The sequence below is a fragment of the Formica exsecta genome, unplaced genomic scaffold (genome assembly GCF_003651465.1).
Source record: "Formica exsecta isolate Colony F162 unplaced genomic scaffold, ASM365146v1 scaffold115, whole genome shotgun sequence".
NCBI lineage: Eukaryota > Metazoa > Arthropoda > Insecta > Hymenoptera > Formicidae > Formica > Formica exsecta.
The window spans coordinates 1,300,916-1,323,774 of record NW_021848490.1 but is presented as its reverse complement, the minus strand read 5'-3'; the positions used below and the strand labels follow the sequence as shown (position 1 = coordinate 1,323,774).

The window sequence follows — 22,859 nt, the reverse complement described above, 5'->3', positions numbered from 1 at the left end:
GTTCCTGTGCATTCTATCCGCTGCATTTGGTATACTCTGGCTTGATCTGGACCTTTGGTGTAAGAGTCAATTATATTTCTTACAAGCTTTTCTTACATTTTTTACATTCACATATATTAAATCTTCGTGTTCTTTCTTTCGGGAAAACACTGCCGCGAGATCGCGTTTCGCCGTTCGAAATTAAACCAAATGAAAACCTGCGTTCACCGATCACGAAACGTCAATTTTATCAATTTCTCACCGATTGTCGTTCATCGAACACCGGCACACCTCACGACACACGTTTCAACACGTTCATGCTGCTCATGTGCACGGATATTCTGTGATTCCTGGCAGTCACTTGCGTGTCATAAAGAAAGAAATGTCCTTGTCACAAGCCGATGTTCATCGCGAATTTATTCGAGCTCTTCAACATTTGTGGACATTTCTTTTTTCTCTCTTTCGTTATATGCATTGCTCGCTGTGACCATGTTACAGAACAGACATACGGTTACCTAATTCTAGGAAGGCTTCTTATCTTGTATTCCAATTATACTTTCGAAAGTGTATCAAACTCTGCACCAAACACACTCTATTGCTTTTTGCAGCTTTGTTTTTATCTATCGATGTTGTTTCATTAACTATGCATCGTGGTGCGCTTGATTCGTTTTCGACTTCGCTGTAACATCTCTCAGAGTTCTAAAGTGAAAAAACGAATTTCATCAATAAAAATATCGAATGAATATCGATCTAAAATAAATAGTAGCTCGAGAGAGAGAAAGAGAGAGAGAGAGAGAGAGAGAGAGAGTTCATAGGCGAAGCTCAATTCTACATGTGCTTGACTCCTCGACGTTCTTTATTCTTCATATATTATAATGCAACGGTTTAAAAAATAATCATTCCAGCATTTTTAAATAGTCTTTTAAAGAATAAAGATCGTTTTGAGGAACATACCTTTCGAAGAGATGCGCCGTAGTTTTTTGTCGACCATCTTTCTCTTTATCTTTATCGCGCGATCACGTTTAATCCTAGTACAATGTTCTCGTTTTTGCTTGTAGATTAATCTCCGTGGAGGAGGAGCTACGTCGCGAACAGCAGAAGATGTCAGCGGCGTTGTCGTACAAGCAGCGCGTGATCGACGCGCAGGAGCAGCAAATAGCCGCATTGGGTGCCGCGAATTCGCGTCTCATGTCGACCAACGCGAGCCTGCTGTCGGCACTGAGCAAGCAACGCTATAACACCAAGTCCCAGACGAACAGTGAGGCTGCGCCCCTACTGCAAAACATTGCCGATATTGGCGAACTCAAAAGCTCGTCGTGCTAAGCGTATCGTCGTCACGACCGGAAATTGTCGAGAACGAGGAAGAAATTTTGGATCGATAAAACTGTTCTTTGAAGAGCCTCATACGTGCTGCAACACGTAGACACGTCATCAACGATGATGTTTATCTCTCCCTTGAATAATGATCTTGTAGCAATTTCTATAAGGTAGTTAAATTTGTTGCAGGATATAAAGATTCTGAAAGAGGAATTGATCATTGGTCAAACTTACAAACTAATGTGAGAATTTTTATTATTCGAGGAAGAGAAGCTTATTCAGAGAAATGTTATGGGTCTTCCTTAGTTGTGCGATTCGCTGCATGCATTCTCGTTTAATTAACACTCTCGACAAGATCTCACACTCGATAACTGTAAACGTGCAGCGCGAGAATAGCCCCGATATTTACCCGGGCTCGCAAATTTCGAGAATGTGTGAAGCATCATGTCGGGGAACGCGATACAGAATAGATTGCAACACAGAAGAGAACGGCGTGCGAAAAACAGAGGCTACTTAGTGAATAGGCAGACCAAGTATGTAGAGAATTTTCGTCGAGTATATATAATGTGACATAGCGTTAGGCTAGATTTATTTGTACGCGAGTAAAAGATAACCCGCGACTCGTCCGAGAACCGAGATCATGGAAATTGCCCCGAAACGACGATGGACGCATCAGCGTTGACCATTGAAAATAATATCGCGTCTGCGAGTCTCCTGACGGCGACGGCGACTTTGCTTCGTTCGGCAAGAACGAAACGAAAGTGGCAACAAGACGAACTTCAATTTTATCCAAAACGAAATCTTCGATTAGCAGCGAAAAGCGAATCGGTTCATATTATTTATACAATCATGTTTGTTTTTAATTAACAAGCACACGAATATAAGTTAACAAAAATAAACTTCATTGAAGAAAATATTTGATATAAATGTAAAGTCCAAAAAAGGCATTTAAGTATATAAAGCTTCTTGTTTACTATACTTCGAAAATACATAAAGGATTACAAATTTTATTCTGCTTTGCGATTACAAATTGCATGACGACAGTTTGTACTGGTTACGCAACGAAAGATCGATGTCCAATTCCAATTGGGTCATCCAATTAAGGATTATCTCGTCCGACAGCGGGCACTCGGACGGCACACGAAGAAGCCCCGATTGACGAATTGCGTATTCGTTTCCCTTGTTTCTACTATCTTATACTTATCTACACGCACAGTCACATGCACCGTAATAGTTGTAGCATGATACGCGAGGTTTATAATATCGATGTTCGCGCCACACCACGACATAGAAGCATTCTCGAGCACCGAATCGTATACCGCAGGTATAGGTGTATATATTTTTCTAGTTTGTTCCCCGAGTGCATAGTCTCTCTCGATCATAAAACGCGATTCTCATTCTTATGCGCGATTTTCGATCATTGAAGCCTGCATTACGGCTCAAGACAAAAATATATATTATATATATATATATATATATATATATAATAGTTCGCGCGATTCATTTTTTTAAACCCTCGAGTATCGAGCGAGAAACGGAAGAAGCTTCCGCGACCAAAAAATAAAAAAAAAGAATAAAAAAGGCGAGAGTCCGTCGAGTGAAAGCTTGATGAATGGACTTCCAAAGCGATGTTTCGCGCGCGCGTCTTCGAATTTTCCATCTCGACGAGCCGCGAGCAAACTTTTACCTTTGATTCAGCACGTGACCCTTTACTCTAAGCGACGATATTTATTTAGTAATGTCTACCAAAGATGAAGAATTTCACATTGTAAAGAGAGTATCGAGAGATTTATGTAAGATATCCGAATTTTTTTTTTTTATCGTTCCCGGTGATGGATCGATGTCCAATTCCAATTGGGTCATCCAATTAAGGATTATCTCGTCCGACAGCGGGCACTCGGACGGCACACGAAGAAGCCCCGATTGACGAATTGCGTATTCGTTTCCCTTGTTTCTACTATCTTATACTTATCTACACGCACAGTCACATGCACCGTAATAGTTGTAGCATGATACGCGAGGTTTATAATATTGATGTTCGCGCCACACCACGACATAGAAGTATTCTCGAGCACCGAATCGTATACCGCAGGTATAGGTGTATATATTTTTCTAGTTTGTTCCCCGAGTGCATAGTCTCTCTCGATCATAAAACGCGATTCTCATTCTTATGCGCGATTTTCGATCATTGAAGCCTGCATTACGGCTCAAGACAAAAATATATATTATATATATATATATATATATATATATAATAGTTCGCGCGATTCATTTTTTTAAACCCTCGAGTATCGAGCGAGAAACGGAAGAAGCTTCCGCGACCAAAAAATAAAAAAAAAGAATAAAAAAGGCGAGAGTCCGTCGAGTGAAAGCTTGATGAATGGACTTCCAAAGCGATGTTTCGCGCGCGCGTCTTCGAATTTTCCATCTCGACGAGCCGCGAGCAAACTTTTACCTTTGATTCAGCACGTGACCCTTTACTCTAAGCGACGATATTTATTTAGTAATGTCTACCAAAGATGAAGAATTTCACATTGTAAAGAGAGTATCGAGAGATTTATGTAAGATATCCGAATTTTTTTTTTTTATCGTTCCCGGTGATGGAATAATTAATCACTACGCATGAAAACGACGCAGCCGGGAGCGATACTCGAGCGAAAAGCGGTGTGCACGTGACAAAATTCGAGAACCATTCTTCTCTTGCTCCGCCATCGCGCTCGATATTGCAGATTTTTGCACACCGAGATTCCCGAGCCACGCGCAGATCGCCCGATATTTCTGCGCACAAGCAGCGTAAAACGCATGACAATTAATTAATTAATTAGATTTCTAAGGTCTCGCTCGTTCGCAAAGCGTTAATGTGTTACGTTTTACATCACAATAACAATTATTATTGTAGCCATTGTCGTACAACATGTGAGTAAAAGTTTTGAGTGAGAAAGCGAGCGAGAGAGCGGGAGAGAAAGAGAGAATAAGAGATTGTGAGAGTAAGTCCATGGAGAGGAGTGAGAAAAGATTATAATCAGTCTAATCTCGTTAAGAAAAAAAAAGTATTATCTCGTCGACTTTGTATCATAGCGTTATTCTCGCGTTTATCCGAGCGTTTGAGTTTCTTGCCTCACGCCGATTATTTTTGTATAGAGATTGTCCTTTTCCACCTTCTTCTATTCTCTTATTATTATTTCCTTTTATACTTTCCCTTCTTTCGTTTACTGCGTAAAATAACAATCATACTGCGTTCTACGCAGGAAAAACTGCCCCTTAGAAGCTTTTCTTCTAACTCTACTTTTCTCGACTCGTCGAGCTTGCATCTTATGAAGTTAATATATTAACACTATTCCCTTCTCCCTTCTTGTTGGACGATGTAATCGATAAATATCTATTTAAAGAATCACTTAAATAGCGTGTACATTATTAAGTTTTGGTATATTCGTTTCTGCAATAGACCACCTGTATTTAAACATATAGACTATTACACTATATGAACAAATAAATACGATTAGACATATTATAAACGAGAATTGTTTCCCTCATTTATCCGAGACTCTAATTTTATTTAGTCATCAAACAACTTATTACGTGTCACCGAGGCGGTGATACGTTAACTTTGTCAATTGAAAAAGTGAAGATTTGTAAACGTACAGCATATTATGATTTATGCAATATGATCATCTGCAATAACATCTTTTACTTTACGAACAAAAGTCGGTCAGCACTCAAAAAATCTTTTTATAGCTACAATTTCAAAAAATTTTTAACATCAATAAATTTTAAATAAATATATTTGTGTTTTTTATTTAATAGTGCCTTTAATATGAAATAAGGATATGCGATATTTATATATACTATTGCATTCGTTTGCATTAGTGAATATTGGTATACTGTTTATGCATCCTCAACCAATTGAATATTATCAAATAATCACATCCATGATTTAGCATTCAATGTAAAATATTTCCGATTTGCATTTAGTAATAGTAATAGAGAACACACATTAGAATTGCAAATAAAATGGTCTTTTGCCATATTCGCGATTATTATTCGTTGAGGTATTTTAATCATTCTGAAAATATATACATCTCTCATATGAGTTTTATATTAATTTAATAGAAAAAAAATTTATTATAGACAATTTTTCTCTCATTTATTATAAATTTTCTTTGTCTTCTTATGATAAGTATATTTCTATATAAAGAAAAACTTGTGTGTTAACTCGCATGATATATAAACCACCTAGAAAGTAAATAATCTAGATATATAATTTTAAGATTGGGAATAAACATATACATAACGCAAGATATAATATTCAAAAATATATTTTATAAAATTTTCTTCTCTCGAATATCCTATTAGCTGACTTTTTTTTGACAAATACAATAGATGGAGCCATAAGTCCATCATAAGTCTCCAAATCACGTTAAAACCAACAATTTGGCAAATTGTATTAAGAACATGGTTCATTAATGAAATTTACTTCGTAATTTATGATACAGAACGTCTTATAAATCAGCCAATTTTTTATCAATAATTAATTGTCAATTTTTCTGTCAAAATCAACTTACCATTTGATTGAGCGAAATATTGTTCACGCTGTGCAATAAAAAGTCTCAATTATATTAATCAAATAAATTATATTATTGCAAATAAATAAATTGTTTGAGCAATCGTTAAGAAAACAGTTCCATTGCCTTGATTTTCAACAACTTCGCGGAAAGAATCATGAATGAACTAATCGCATTAGCCAAAATCCTCAGATGTTTATCGGCGCGCAATCAACGCCGGTGGTATAGCAGTGTAAACAGGCGGTCAGCGAGCGATCATTGCCAATCAATCTAATCGAGATGAGCCTCGATTACGGCGGCGACTCTCGAAAAATCAATAATACGTACCCTCTGGCGTGCCAACGCCATCGGTGCACGCACGGTATTTCTAAGGTAGTGTGTGAATGAACGGGAAATTATTTCTAAAACACATACATTTTTGAGTCTTCTTTGCATTAAAGGCGATTGTCTGATATTAAGTTGATGCTTCATTCTTAGCGCGTATTTAATCATTCGAATTCGTTAAATGCGAATGTCTGTTACTTCGTCTCGTCATCCTCACATCGAGTAGCATTTTCGATATTATTTTAAATATAGGAGACTTTAAATATAAAAGCCAAGTGTATAAATTCATCACCGAATGTTGATGAAATCGCGTCGAGTAAGAATATTCACCACGATTAAATACGCGTTGATATATTGTGTATGATATATGGCCAACATTATCTACGATGAATCTCGACATAATAATTTATTGTTTGAAATTTAAGATACGATATCTTTTTTCGCGAGACAATCTGAGATTTTAAAAAGATACTTAATTATCCACACTGTGCTTTTAATGAAAGATTGCATTATAAAGATTTTTATCTGGCTGTATAAAGTTCGTAAAAACACACTTTACGATGACGTTTACATTATTGAGCGCCATAAACACGTTATCTTCACTCATTGGCTCATTTACACGTACGTTACATAATTGGATTTATGAAACGTAAATTGTACGAAAGTCAGCAAAAATCAAAGTACTTATACATTTGTGTACAAAACAGAGCTCATCAGTTTAAGAGAATTCCAAACGGAAATACTGATAACATTCGCAAAGAACGCAGTTGCAAGATCAATGAGAATGGTAACGGTAATTAACGCGTGCAACATTGTAAAAATGTAAAATTATAATGTAGCATTCTAAGGTAGAGGGGATCTTTAGTCACTGATATCAAGGACTTGTGTGACAGCATAAATAAGTCGCAGTACTACATATTAATGTTCGCGTATATTTAATTTTAGATACGCGTAACACTGAGAGTAACAATCACCATAATATCTGATGCAACTTTACCAGAGAATGGCTACAAAGTAGAAAATTCGCTCACTTTCTTCATTCTTTCCGACGAGTAAGAATTTTCCCTTCTTCCCGACTTTTCCAAAGTAAAGAGAGAGAAAGAGTTTCAAATGTAAATATATATATTTTTTAACAATAGATATGACGCGCAAAATAAACAATATACATCTTTGATATATTTATGTATATATAATATTAAAGCGAAAGATATACCAAAAATTAATGGAAGCTGGAAAATTGATATCACTTTAGAAAAATTTCTTGCAAAAACTTTCTTGCGATTTATCTAAATTTTTTTAAAGTTATATCAATTTTCTAGCTTCCATTAATTTTTGGTATATTTTTCGCTTTAACAATAAGTTTAATAATTTATGCACTATTTGTATCGTACGCGTGCGATTGTTATCTTTTCAGTTTCGTAAATGATTGAGAGAGATTTAAGAGAGTGCCACTGGACTTGCAAACGATTTTATCGCTCTCCGGCGGGAGCTCGCGTACGAGGAATAATTTCTGCTCCATTTATGAAACATAAGCGCAGGGACTCGAGAGCGATTTCTACTATGGGGATTCTTGCTACGCACCTCGTTGTAAACCTGTTGAATAAGCACGTCCGTTGTAACGGAAGGGGCGCACGCGCGCATAGTGATATGTGTAAAAATAAATGTCTGGAAATAAAAGGCAGCTTACAACAAGATAATAGAGACACGTTACAAATAGCGAACATAGTTTCAACGTAGTATTTTGTAATAATAAATAATCAAAAAGAATTCAAAAACAAATTTTCGATTCTTGTACAAAGGATTAAAAATAGTGGCAATAAATTAGATATTTTATAAAATAAAAACACATCTCTCCATTCATATATATAATTCTAAAAATTATTGTAGATCTGCAAAATATTCTTACACCCGAAATAAGTAATTAAATAAAGTTTCTAGATTTGAAAAAATGAAAATATATATAAAGATAAAGCTTTTTCTCTAAAACAGGTTAAAATAAATCCAGAATTTTTTGCCGGAAACTTTTAAACATTTTGCGAGTCTGTGAGAAAAACGCGCACCCTCGTTCGCAGTTACGTATAGCATGTCGAATGTAAACAGAAGTGAACTTGGCAGTGCCGATAATGTAATTCCAAGCGGGGGTCGTTGCAGTTCAAACGGCTCGAAGAAGAAAAAAAGTATGCCGCGCGAGGGAATACAAAGAGAGAAAGAGAAATCGAATGCAGAAAACAAAAAGATGGCAATTGTGAGAGACAGATCACTATCACATATATTAGTTAAATAGCGTTCATTGATTTACGATTTAATTGATGGCTTCTTTTTGTTTCTGCTATCGGTCTGTTTTTTTCGTCAAAAAATTCATAACTCAAAAGGTTAAAAAATGTACGAAAATAGATGTAAAAAATAAACGATATACATTATAGTTGCATAATTTTATTTTTTCGTTGCTTCCTTTCAAATAATTCTCAAAGAAAATTATTTTTTAAGATTATGTTTCTGTATGTGTTTAATAATGTTCATTTTAAAAGAATGTAATGTTTCTAACTTTTCAATATATTTTCATAAAGTATTATCACACTATACACGCGTAATATTTTGATAAAATTAATTTGATAAAATTAGTTTGATTTTGTTTGATGTGTTTGATTTTTGTTTAATTAATATTTAATTTATAACGCTATATATATTATGTACACAAAAAAAAGTTAATATCTCTATTTCTTTATTTAAATCATCTTTCATCTCAGATTTTCATAAACTCTCGATGTAACTTTGCATATAAAAGCAAATCAATTCTCGAGGTAATATTAAATAAATGTCTATCTCTATCTATTTCTCTTCGATTGTTATTCTTTGATTATACATCATCGCACACACGATCCATATAGAATTAATTTTCCAGAGAAGGGGGGGAGGAGGGATGAGCCTTTTTTTTCTCTCCTTTTCATCCTTGCAGCACTCTACTTGCTCATATTCTAACATATGCCGATACCATACAATCGCACGTGCTCGTTAGTATCGCTGGCGGATTTGCATATTTTCCCATAGTGTGAACCAATATCTCGAATAGCAATTCTTCCGCACAGTAAACGGTGATGACAGGAAAATACAGTATCGATGAATATTCCGCATAACGTCGCTTAAATCTATAGATTTTGGAGCTATACGTATAGTTCAACTTTCTATTCCGGGCATTTGTGTTTTTCGGATCGTCGTTGGATCAAGACCTCGTGGATCCATAGTTCTCAAGAACGCGTACATGCGCGGGATTTACGGTGTTTTATGTTATAACAGTTCCTGGCGTATATTAGAGATTCATAAATCTTCTCCCCGTTTTTCTATAATATGGACGTAGCCATGCATTGAAAAATACGAAGACTACGAATTCACAGAAATTGGAAAATACATTCCTCTTAAAATCCTTTAAAATATATATTATAATCGTGGATCCATAGTTCTCAAGAACGCGTACATGCGCGGGATTTACGGTGTTTTATGTTATAACAGTTCCTTGTGCTTGTATGCACATAATCGTAATTCACAAAAATATAAAGCTTTTAATTTTAAAATATAAAAATCTAAAATATTCGATAAAATTATGCAACAGTTTTAAAAAATTCAGTACAGCCCATACACTTCGTTTTTTTTTTAATTTCTATTTTTATTTTATATCTAATTTATATTGCGACCATTATTATGCAATTTCTTTTACTTTACCACAAATTAAACTTTGTAGCGGAATGCGATGAGCTATGCCGTCTTCAAATCTCCGATTATTTTTAAATAAAGCAATCTCGCTTTATTACGCAATGTTCTTTCTGAGCTAAAAATCAAACTGCGTCACAACCGCCACGCAATTATTATTATCCTCAGCTCTCGTAGATGAATACTACTTGCAATTATGCAAATTGCTACGCTACTCCACATTGCGGTCAGTTGTATATGCACTCTCGCATATTTTTACGAATTCTCGCTAATAGCGATGAAATATCCGTTCTCAATATACTGATCTTTCATTATTATTCGCAATCGCTATTATTATATAGCATACTATAAATATCTTTCATACATACTATTAATAATAGCACATTGTACTGCATAATATTGTCACTTTTTATGGTGATTGGACTAATTGAAAAGTCCTTGTCAGTCAATCACGTGTATCACGTTTATAAAGATTGCTGACAAGAATCTCCAATCAATAAAATATGTTTTTCAATCATTTATTTTGCCGTCACATTCGCTATATTCTTAACGTTACTGTATCATTTTGAATAGTAAATCGACAAGTATTAATTCTTGCATCGACGAGTCTGTTTCTACATTTCTATTTTCATTTAGATTTCAAAAGCGAAAGCAGGAAAATGCGAAGATAATTTGTAGAAGATTTTGAATACTTAGATTGCTAAGAATTCCCGAGGAGAAATCACACACGCTCAAACTTTTGCAATATATATAACTTTATTATTCGTTCAAAATTCAATGAACTGTTTTTTTCCCGTATCTTAACGTTGCAACAAAAAGTAGCAATAAATCATAATCATTTTCGTAATTATTGCCAAAGAAAAATTATTTGAAATATTTGTCGATTTATTATTAAAATTTATATGGAAAAAAACATCTTATATAAATAGAGCAAAAAATATAGATCACATGAGAAACCTCGTGTATTAAGTCGTAACACAAAAGTCGAAAGTCGGAGATCTAATGACGAAGAAAAAGCGCCTTACTAACGGCCGCTAATTAAATTTGACTCGTTAATAAAGAGCAACTATATACGCGAACGAGACGACGATTTCACGAACCATAGAAACGAAACGGGAACGAGCGTGTACGAGCGGCGGTGACTTAAGGAGACACAACGCGGGGAGATAAGGTACAGCGAAACAAGTGTGATAAGCCGAAATGAGATAGCGTCGTCGCGGCCAGTCGTCGTCGTCGTTGTCGACGATATCTCAAAGTCAATGTCCTATGAAGGACTGGTGCGAGCACTCGAGCGTTCGCATACATTTTCTGATCGTACGAGTATTTCTCTCTCTCTCCTTCTATCTCTCTTGGAAACAAGTAAAGATAGTAGATCTCTCTCTCTTTCTTTCTTTCTTTTTGTATTCTCTATTTCGTTCTCGCACTCTGCGTAGCTCTCGATACGTGAGTGGGCGAGATCACGCGTATGCACGACACACGCACGTAATCGTTAAGAAACGACCGTTGATAAGAGCACTCGGCTGGGAGAAGAGGAGCCAAATATATACGGCTGACCTTAAACTTCAATCAATGTGTGAAATCTCCTAAATAACGAGTGTGCAGATTATACAGTTTAATAAATGTGTCGAGGCAGCCGTGCGATAAATAATGATTTTTATCGCGGAGACCCAGTAGCTAGCTTTACATCTTTGATATTTTTTATGAATAATAATGTAACATAAATAAATGAATAAATGTGTTGAATATAAAAACGGCGCCGTTATGTATCTCTCTAGAATCTAGAAGCATATTTAAAAAGAGAATGCTTTGCATAAAGTCTTCTCTTCTGTAAATTGCAATATTTATTAACAATAAATGCTGTTATATAGAAAAAAGAAGAAAAAGCGTACAACCTATATTGAAAATAAAGATTAATATGTCAACAGTGCAAATACGCGATATTATTTCACAATAATTCGCGATTAAATTACACTCGATTATTTGCGATATTAAATTTAAATGAAAACATGAATTATATTAAAAAATTTACTTAATGATTTTATCATCCAAGTGGCTTGTACGCAGCGTCCCTTATTAAATTTACGTTTTGGCATTTGTTTTTGATACTTCGTGTACATACATGTTCTGTAATACAATATACAATAGAGAGAATATTACACGATCGTGTAACAACAACGTATATCAATTTGATAAAGTAACTTTACGCATTCGACAAAATTCGATATTTTCTCATGAAATATATCAATAGCCATCCTACATTGTATTGACAGAAGGTTGAGGCACAAGTGCAAAGGGTTAATATTTGGAACCTCTGTTAATATTTGAAGCATGTTCTTCCGTGTTTCTCCCAATTAAACTTTATACACTCAGGCTGTTATATTCATCGGAAAATATTTACACGTGTGTTTTTTAAAATAAAATGATATAATATCATACACACCCACCCAAATACACATACGCAATAAAATATTTATTTTATTCAAAACTATTATTCACATACACATTTTGTGAAATTAATTAATAATGTATACATATATGCAGCACATGTATTTCTAATTTTCTAGTATTGCCATTATAGTTATTAAAAATTAACAATAAAAATAATCTTTATTTTCAATATTTTTATATTACTAATAAATATAACAAATTTATTATTTTTCTTTATAATTGTATTATAAAATTGGCATATAAAATCGACGCAATATAAACTACATTTAGTTGAATAAAAAAATCACTCGCGCAAAACCATGATGTTACGTTTAATTATTGAAGAAATATTGCATCAGATTTAGAAAATGTTAAAAACTGTAAGTATATTCAGCGCGGTTATATAATGAGTGCTCTCGATCAATAAGTCGTTAAATGTGGATCATTCTATAGAAACCACGAAACAACGTTCGTTGAGTGGTATCGACCTTGAGCGACTCAAGAAGAAGCTCCTGAAAGGCAATCACCGTCAGCCTGATCAATGATTAATTACTTTTCCACAGTTTCTCGCATCGCGTATTTGCGCTCACACTATGACTCGAATAAATACTACGAATAAATATTAACGCCTGTCCAGATGTAAGTGCCGAATCACTTTAACGATTGATCTTCTTTAACCAATTTCGAATATTTTTTGATCGAAATAAAAAAAAAAAAAAAATTTGCGTATTGTTACAAATGATTGAAGGTAAAGAAAGATTCTTAGAAATTAAGTTTTTGGAAGATGCAATTAAATAAGAAAGCTTATTACCAATTTTAATTCGTGCACAATTTTACTTTTTCAAAATCTTAATTAAAATTTTGATTGCGAAGATATTATGAGAATATTGAAAGATTACAATAAATATATAATAAGCTCTTTCAATATTTATTTTGAAAATAAATCGACTCCGAATTCATAAAAAAATTTCTCATAAAAACTGAAGTTTAAGGATTAATGTTTAAAAATTATATATATTTATAGATTATTCTGTATATTTTATGTTTTTTCTCTCTCTTTTTCTTTCTGTTTCTCTCTCCCTTAAAATATCTAATGTAAGACGTGAAACATCTAATCTTTAAGATCTAATCTTTTTATTTTTGATCGCAAATATAGTTAATCGCGATAAAAGGACGTTGAATGTCTAAAAAGTAGTTGTAAATATGTGTATGTGCTTTATATGTGTTTAAAGCTTAAAAAAATTTGCTGTTTCGCCGATAACGGAATTATCGTACTAATCTATCAAGGATACTTGACAATGAAAATCTGACCCTGAAGCGACAACGCCGTGACATATATAATTGTATATTGACCGCGTGGTTCATTAATTATTCATTAATTATTATATTTTCTCTAGCTTTCTTCGCATTATAGCAGTTGAAATTAGAGAAAGTATATGCTTTATACACTTCCTACAAAGTGAGAAAGATGACAGAATGCAAATATTTTGCAAGTCGAGAAAATAAAGAATATCGAAAGTTTTGATTCTGCTAATTTTTATTTTGTTCAATTCGCGATAGTCATTAAATAAACACATGCCTGATTTGCAAATTGAAATATTGAAACGAAATATTGAGGACTGCTTTCGTAATGCAGAGAGTTGGCAAAAAAATATTTTGCATTCCTTCAATAATACTATGCGCGTTTGTTAAATTTTTATATATGTGAATATTTCTTAGAAGTGACATTTAGATATATCTATCCGTTCACAATAGAGCGACATGACTCGAAACTATGCGACCCCTAAACGCGACAATTTACAAATCCTTTCATTGCGTCAATAAAATATCTAGAACGCCGGATTAATCGCTCGTCGAGAGTTGACCCTCGTGCGAGTCCAAGATCGCCGGCAACCGCGTTTTCATTCTAAGATCGAAATTCCAAGACCGAGTTTCGCGTGGAAGGCATCCTCTCCCTCCCCCTTCCTCAACCCTTCCTCTACATCGGGGGCATCGAATTTGACCCTGGATCGCACCCCTGTTATCGCCGGAATCGGTCATCACTGACCCTCCCGCTTGCCTCCGCGTAACCTCCTCCTCCTCCTCACCTCGCCGCGCCGAAGGGAAGCCCCCGAAGCGCGCCGAGGCGGAATCAGGAAGAGAGGAGAGAGCGTTGCACCGGAGGGTACACTGTTCCAGTGAACCCGGCGGCGTGCGCGCCTCCGGAACGCGCGTCCCCACCCGCGCGATCGCCCCCGGCCGCGACCAAAGTGCGAGAGCGAGAGGGAGAGGCAGCCGTGTCGGGGAGGAAGCGGGGGACGGGCGGAGCGGCCTTCCAGCACCCCTTCCTTCATCCCTTTCTCTCTCACTCTCTCTTCGACGAACTAGGATGTCGACGGGGTGCGCGTCCCCCACCATCAGTCGCTCTACCCCTTCTACGATCGGCGCGGAATCTACCCCTCGCCGAAAGCAACGTTCGCGCGCGACGTCGACGAGGCGACTCGGCGCGAGGCGCCGGCAGTTCCGAGAGCGTCACGACGCCGCTGGGCTTGCGTCCCCGATAGTGGGGAACACGGGATCGGAGTCTCGGTGGTAGGAATGGCAATGACGGTGGTAGGGGATGGACGATGCGCGCGGCGGGGGAGGGAGGGGAACGGCGGCGAGCGGAGGAGAGCTCGACGACGGCAGGAGAGGTCGTTGACCCGAGCGGCAGGCTGCCGGCTGCTAGAGTGCTACGTCGCTCGCGCCGCGCGCGCGCGCTCTGCCTCCTCGTCTCTGTTCCGCGTTTGTCCGTAATCTCGTGTGTGCTCTCTGCGCGCGCGACAACGGCCCGCCGCTCTCTCGCGCTCTCCTCATACACGCAACGCATAACTTATATATATATATATATATATATTTGTATATAGATGGTTACACATGTGCGTCTCTCTCCAACTGTCCCTACGCTGCCTTTTTGCCTCTCCTCGCACGCCACCGATTCCGCTGGGGCGCGCAGCGCGAGAAACGGAGAGTGAGAGAGTGAGAGAGAGAGAGAGACAAACGGAGAGAGGGAGAGTGTCAGAGGGAGGGAGGGAGAGAGAGGGAGGAAGATAGAAAAAGAGCGGGAGGAAGAGGCAAAACGGGTGAGAGAGAGATAGAGAGAGAGAGAGAGAAAGAGAAAGAGAGAAAGAGCGCGCAGCGTGTTTCCCTACGACGTGCGTTACACCGAGAGATCGCGCGGACCGCGAAGCGCGTGTTTCGCGTACACTTCGCGATCTGCCGGCTACTCCACTTCTTCTCGTTCTATCGTACGTACGTCGTTTCGTATCGTCCCTCTCATTTTCTCTTTCTCTCTTTCGCTCTCTCGTTCCATCTCACGAGTCACGTTCCTCCGTGCGGGATCTCTCGTCTTCATCGCCGTCACCGTCGTCATCGTGTGTCCCGACGAACGCAAGTGGATAGTCTCGAGCGAATATAGTCGTCGACATCGTCGTCAACGCCAAGTGGATGTCGTCAACGTGCCGTGAACCCGTCGACGGTGACGATTGTAAAGTCCCTCTCCTCCTCTCCGATCCGCACGCCGGTCCATTCGGTTCCATTCGAGGAAGTGAAACGGCACCGGCTACCACTACATCGCCTATCACGCCCCGCGCGTTATTAGTCTTCGCTTATCGGCGCGCTGGACGGAGCTCCTCTCTTGGTCGGTCTTCCCACACGTCTGGCTTCGCCGAGTACAACGGGAGATAGATCATCGGTGACCGATCAACGCGACGACGGGAATCAGCGGTCGTCGTTCTCGTCGACGACGTCGGCGTCGTTTCCACGTGAGCCACACGGTGAGCCGCGTTCTCGGACGCGGCGCGCGCCAGTTCCTCCGGCGTGGTGCGACAGGAGGGATTATTTAGCGGCGAGGAGAGGCGGAGGAGGAAGAGAAGCCGAGGAGGAGAGCCGCGAGAGTGCGACGACCGAACTCAACCGTCCGGCCAACGGCAGTGTGTACGGCGTTTGTTGTTTCGAACTGTCGGCCGGCTTCGCGCCGGCTTCTGACATCGGTACTCGCGATGACGACGACTCCCCGATGTTTTAGAGAGCGATAATATACGTACGCGAGTGTGCCCGCGGATGACACATGTGCGTCAGTGTGTGACCAAGTTTTTCCCTCCTGTTTCTACATCGACATCCACTACCTCTCTTACACGTCCCGGATTTCGCGTGTGTACGATCCCGGTGTGTCGCGGATGAGCCACGACGGCGTGGATCGGATCGGCCCGCGATACAACGCGCGCGGGTTAGGAGACGAAATAAGAAAGACGAAGGAGACGAAGGAGAGACGAGAAGAGAGAGAAGACTCGACAATCGTGCGCGCGACTACTCATCGGCGTGATCGCTCGTCTCGCGCGAGCGAGAGAAGACTCTCAGATTATATATATATATATATATATATATACATATATATTCATCTCGTGCACGCATCTCTCACGCGCATACATACATACGTATAAATATAGACGACACGTATATACGCGCGCTCGTGCTCGCGCGAACGATCAACCGCGCGGGCCACGAGCCTCTTTCCACTCCACACACCCCTTCGCCATCCCCCCTGTTGCGATTGTTTTCTGATTTCGATCTCGCGTCTTCTTCGTATATCCTTCTCTATTTTGCATCTTCCCGCGCGACGTACGTTCGCGCCTTTTCGCGAGTTCTCTACTCGCGAAAGGTGTCCCACTCTCTTTTCCTCTCTTTCCCCTGTCACGCGTGCGATTTGCTCTCGGCCTTTATACGTTTCTTCCTCGGCACGGCTCGCGGTCACTCTCTCTTTCGTTCGCGTTCCACTCGCTTTCGCTCGCTGGCCCCGCGAACAAAACACACGGTTTCTAAACTCGCCCGCGCGTCTCGTTTCCGCTATCTTTACCCACTCCAACTTCTGTCCCGTCTACGACTTTCCCCGTCTCATTCACTCTTGTCCCGTACATCCGCGTGCGCGCATATATACACAAACACACATGTACGATCGACTCGATTTACCTCGTGCACGCGCGTTACATCTCTTCTCTCTCTTCTCACTTTTATCTTTTTTTTTTTTATATCTCTTTGCCCATAATTCCCGATCCAGTCGACGTCGCATAAACTCGCCGATCGTCGATCGACAAACGTCATCGTCCTCTACGTCGCCGTCATCGTCGTCGTCGTCGTCGTCATCGTCGTCGCAGCCAGCAACGCAGTGTGATACTTAAATAAGCGAAATTTAAGTATACAAAGTTTTATTATGTGCGTCAATACATCGCGAGATGCACGCGAGGTGACGTGATCACACGCGCGTCGCGACGCTCGATTCTTATCGTCACCACCCCCTCCTTCGTTCCCTTCTCCTCCTCTGTCATCTTCACGCATGTGCGTATTATTCGGGATGCACGCACGCGTTTAAGAGGACAAAAATAATCTTTATGTCGTGAAAAAAATATTGAAATTAAAATTAAAAATTAAAATTAAATATTTTACAGCGAGATTTTCGCATTCTGTCGTGCTGTTTCTCGTTAATAGCACTCGCAACGTTTCGTCCTGGGACTCGCCCGCGATGGCGATCGTACAGAACGTAAATATACGTCCAGGTGTCGTGCGTACAGTATCCGTTCGCGATTATGAACTGGGACAAAAATAATCTTTATGTCGTGTTTTTTTTTTTTTAAATTCCGGAGAGCGGTCTAATCCGCCGGGGAGGGATTCGAAATCGGGGATCGATCTTATCCACAGATCGGTGCGTCGATATCGAAAGTTTTGTTGTGTCGAGAAAATCGGACTTTCCAACTCAATCGGACTTTCCAACTTTACGCGCGCACGTGTGGACACGAGATCGTGATGTAGAAAAATAGATTGACATAGATGTTGGAGAATGTGACAGATAGCTCGATGTTACTTATCAGTGGCCGAGAGTACTTGATAAGAGTGAACTAACGTATAATTACGATTACTGGTTTTGATAGGTGACGTTCATTCTAACGTAAACCGGACGCTGGAAGAGTTCTTTTTGTAATTCATCGTTAAACATTAATGACGCTCTATAGGTACGTTATTAATGCCGTTATTAATAACGGCATGATAGAATAGATTCTGTCGAGCTCGATCGAGTATATACGTATATCGGTTTCCGCTCACCAAACTACTCTTCCGCGTTAATCATGTGACGTAATCACTCGAACGAAGAAATTTATTGCGTTGCACTAACGACGAGAGTTTTGCGGAAGCTTACTTTGCTCGCTTGATTCTCCGCGAAGTTGTTTTTCGATAAATTGAAAGAGAAATCTGCTTTTAAAGTTCGAAAACACCGCGATATCTATATCTGCTATCTAGAGAGAAATATAGTTCGTATGCACCTGTGATAGGAAATGGACTATGCGATTGCGCAAGATGTAGATCCAATCCTAATAAAAAACGAGAAATTAAATTCTATTCTTATTAGCTAACCACGTTGGTACGCTTCCTGATTTCATACATCGTTTGCTGAATTTATTTGCTCTTTATGTAATAATTCCAATTTAAATTACATGCAATTTCCATAGAAGCACACTTTTCTTAGCCGTTTGATTAATTTTCATTATGTCGAATGAGAAATAAAATTAACGTATTAATATATTAATGTCACAATGTAAATAGATTGCATAAAATTTTATACGTTACTTATTCCAATAAGATACAAGGAGATTAATAAATCAAAATTCAATCGTGGCAATTATTTTAATTTTATAGGTGCATCTGTGTGTGACAAAATTAATAAAATATAGTAAAAGAGAACGTACGCCTTTATAAAATTAACAATCATCAAATTTAATCCATTGCGATAAGATAAAAGACGATTGTCTCACCGGTCGTTGGACGGCTTCGCGATTGTGGAGCGACTTTTCAATGAATCGCCGCGATACGCACGCGATAGCAGACGTGCGTAATATTCGACAAAAGCGCGTCACACACGCAGCGCGTTTCGCGCGTAGACGCCATGGTGGTTATAAATAAAACGCGCGTCGCGGTATTTCTGCGTCGTTTCGTGTAACAACGTGTCAATGAAAATAGACGAGCGTTTACCAGGATCACGCGAAATTCGAAAAGTTCTGAACGTTTTCTCCTGTGTTCTCCTCTCTCTTTCTCTAGCTAATAAAAAGCAATACTTGTTTAATATTTCTTGATATAAAGTTCTTCTCAGAGAAAATATAATTCCCTAATGTCTTTTATTGCCATATTTGAATATATAACGCTTATTAGTATTTTCTTTTTTTTGTATATAAATTAGATTCTCTTGTAATTTCTGTTGCCCAATTATCGCAACGGAAAATTCTAGAAAACTAATAGGACCGCGATGTCCGATATTGAATTTAGCCGAGATCGTCTCGCGAAAGCTGCGCGTCTCGCGACAATCTCGACAAGAGACACGCTGTGATTATTTCACGTACGCCGGTATTTTTGTGCAAATCTCGCGACACGATATAATCTAATCGTTTCTTGATATATGTTTTATGTCTCATTTTTCTTCGTATTTCACGAAATATATAAAATATCTCGACGCGAAAAATTTATAAAAGGTACATACATATCGAAATTTATATAACCATGAATATCGGAGATATTCAGGATGTGTATGCGATAACTGTATATATATATATATATTACTGAATATTTTCGAAATTGTAGGATTCTGAGTAGGATTAATTAGAAGAGCGATCTTGAAGCGTCTCGCGAGTTCAATCAGCTGGAAATCTGAATATCCACTTTGAGAATCAGTTTCAATTAGAGCGATCTCATTATCCGACATTTGCAGGTCATAAGTCACCACATCGTTATGTCATAAAGAGAATATATGTATAGGATTAAATTATCAATTACATTAATTGTATCCATCTACCATCTATACATCGAATTTACATTTTCTATCTGGTCGTCTAGCTAACTAGCTGCGATTTAATTAACAATATTTAATTAATACACATCGATTTATCGAGTGAGATTAAATGGCACAAAATTATGATAGCTACGTAATATCTCGAATCACTGCGAGGCTATGCAGAATTTTACGAACGTGATGTCATCTGCGGTAATGATTGTGCTTAATTAAATCGTTAAAAAATTCATACTCGGGCGCGTACAAAGATTCGGGAGATTCGCGGCTTCGAGTAGCTAATTGGCATCTTCAATCTTCGGAATCTCGTGTATCTCGCGCCAAGCTTCCTTTATCGTGCATTTAGGTGGAGACGCGGGTGAGCCAGTCGTTCACCCACGCAATCCACTGGCTTCGATTCGAAACGGTTTCGCGTGGTTAGCGAGTCGTTTCACGAATTGTTTTCCTCACGTTTAGCGGATCCAGCGGGGAGAAATAATCGCCGAACTTGACGGAGAGACGATCCGTGCATATCTGTGAGCCAGGCGATACGAGTGTGCTATTTATCAGGGACTAATACGAGATGAACAGTGACAATTGCGACGAGCGAGATCGCAGACGGATCCTGTCGAGTTCTCGCAGCGAGTTCTCGTATCGTCGTTGCAACGAGAAACTGCGCTCTCACAGTTTCCCTTACTGAAAATTTCTCGAACTGGGCTACTCTTGTGAGTGAGTGTAAACCGCACTGGGAACATGAGACACAAAGGCAGGAAGGGCAGTTAGTTCAGTGTAAAAGCAGCCGAGAGGGAGGGGCATCATCATGTCCGCCGTCGATTCGCAGCGCAGAATCCTTCGTGTTCTGTGAAACACATGCAACTCGATTTTCGAATTACAACCGGAAGAAACTGCTCCTCAAAGAGACACCCACGCGCTAACTCGGAGCGACCTTGAGATCACCGACGAGAATCTCCGCCTTCATAATTCGCGTTCAATTGATACGACGACAATAGAGACTGTTCTCGTCGATCATCGATCTCGCCGACTCGCCCGTTTCGTCCCCAGTATCCAAGAAACAGGATCCACACCCTCTAGATTTCTAGATATCTACAGACAGGGGCCTGAAAAACCGACCACCTGTGCCGGCAGGATCCTGCTGCTCGGCAGATCCTGCTCTCGTCGTCTTTGACGACGGTGGTGCGGCGCGGGGCCGTATACCGTTGGTGACGTTACCGTTGTTACGTCACACGGTAACGGTAACCCGCGTACGACCTAGTCGGCGCAGCGGTGCGGAGCGGAGCATCAGCCTTCATCGTCGGGATTCGTAGAGTGCTTCGAGGGATTTAAAAGTGAAACTGCGACACACGATATCCGGCGCCGTGTCCCGGCGCTTTTCCCGCCTTCTTCTTCCCCCCTCTTTTTACCATCGTCTTCTTTTGAGTTTATCGTAAGACGCGCGAACTATCCTCTCTCTCTTTCTCTTCTGTCTCTTCATGCTCCTCCTCACTTGTACTCTCGCCGCGAGATTTTCGTTTCTCTCTCTTCTTCCGCGATCCCGAGGTGAAGCCGCGCGCGAAAGAGGAGAGAAGAGCGCGAGTGAAAGTGAATCTTGTTGCGATCTTCTCACGAGAGATCTTCATCGATCGCTCATTGTATTGTGATTATACGTTGGTGAAGCGTTCAGATTAGATCGGTAACGATGATCCGTGTATACCGTACCGCCGACAGCAGCAGCAGCAGCTGAAGCCATCGATAGTCCAAGCGTCAAACAGGCGGAACTTCCGCAACCAGAGGATTTGGAGGGGAGAGAAGAAGAAGAGCTACCAGCTGGCGCTCGCGTTGATGGCCGATCATCGACGAACCAAAAATGTAAGTTATCGAAATACGCCATATGTTTCTTTATCTGGTTATCTTACGCGGATGAATGACTCTTGCAATCACGTGACACAATCGCATGAGGCATGAGGTCGCCTTTATGAATCTCTTCCTTGTGATAGATTACTTCTTACTGTCCACGTATGTAGGGTGAACAACTTGACCATCTTGGTCACTGTTATTAATGATATAATTTTTTTGCTCTTTAGACATTCTAGCTTTTGGATATCTAGTTTATAAAATGATTGTAACAAATTCTCTCTTTTATTATTTATGATTTCTGATAGATCGTATCAGCCATACTTTGACAGTCAATTGTTTTTTGTATGACTGCAATTTGTTAGATTACATTTCACATATTTATTCCCTGCATTGTTTCATTATCAAAACTGCATTATATATCGTAACGCTAATACGACGTAATTTACATATAAATTAATCGACGCGGATTTATGATAGATTACAAATTATACGCATAGAGCACACATATGAGTTCTGATTTGTACCCGCGATTCGCGGTTGGTCACATATATCCCGACCGCTCGTTCAGCATCTGTAAACTGTTGTAATTATCGAGGCGAGATCCCGTTAACGATATCGAATCCCCTATCTAACGATCCTAGATCATGATCAATGGGATCGTCCGCGTAAAGACCTATATAGATGATTTACGTGCTTTCGTTCCGCGAACGCAATCGGCTTTTGCGCGAGATGAAGGGAAATAGGAAAGAGAGCGGATAGAGAAACGGACTCTCGACGACTAGGAGACACTCGTCGTCGCTTGGATTGAGTTTCACTTCTTTCGGCACCCTCGCGACTTTTCATTTCCAGACGACGGTAGCACGGAA

At 39.5% G+C, this 22,859-nt stretch overlaps 2 protein-coding genes across 17 annotated transcripts in view; one reads left to right on the top strand and one right to left on the bottom strand.

Annotated features, from left to right (window-relative positions):
• Positions 1-2,867, top strand: part of LOC115238444 (probable Ras GTPase-activating protein) — a 304,505-nt gene extending 301,638 nt beyond the window's left edge. For all 15 annotated transcript variants that reach the window (XM_029812323.1, XM_029812307.1, XM_029812316.1 and 12 more), the window contains one exon: positions 1,038-2,867. In XM_029812323.1, the coding sequence (XP_029668183.1) occupies positions 1,038-1,302 (265 nt within the window). In that variant the 3' untranslated portion in view covers positions 1,303-2,867. The remainder of the gene's footprint in view (positions 1-1,037) is intronic.
• LOC115238611 overlaps positions 1-22,859 on the bottom strand; it is a 212,054-nt gene that overhangs the window by 34,149 nt on the left and 155,046 nt on the right. The gene's annotated exons all lie outside the window — the stretch shown is intronic.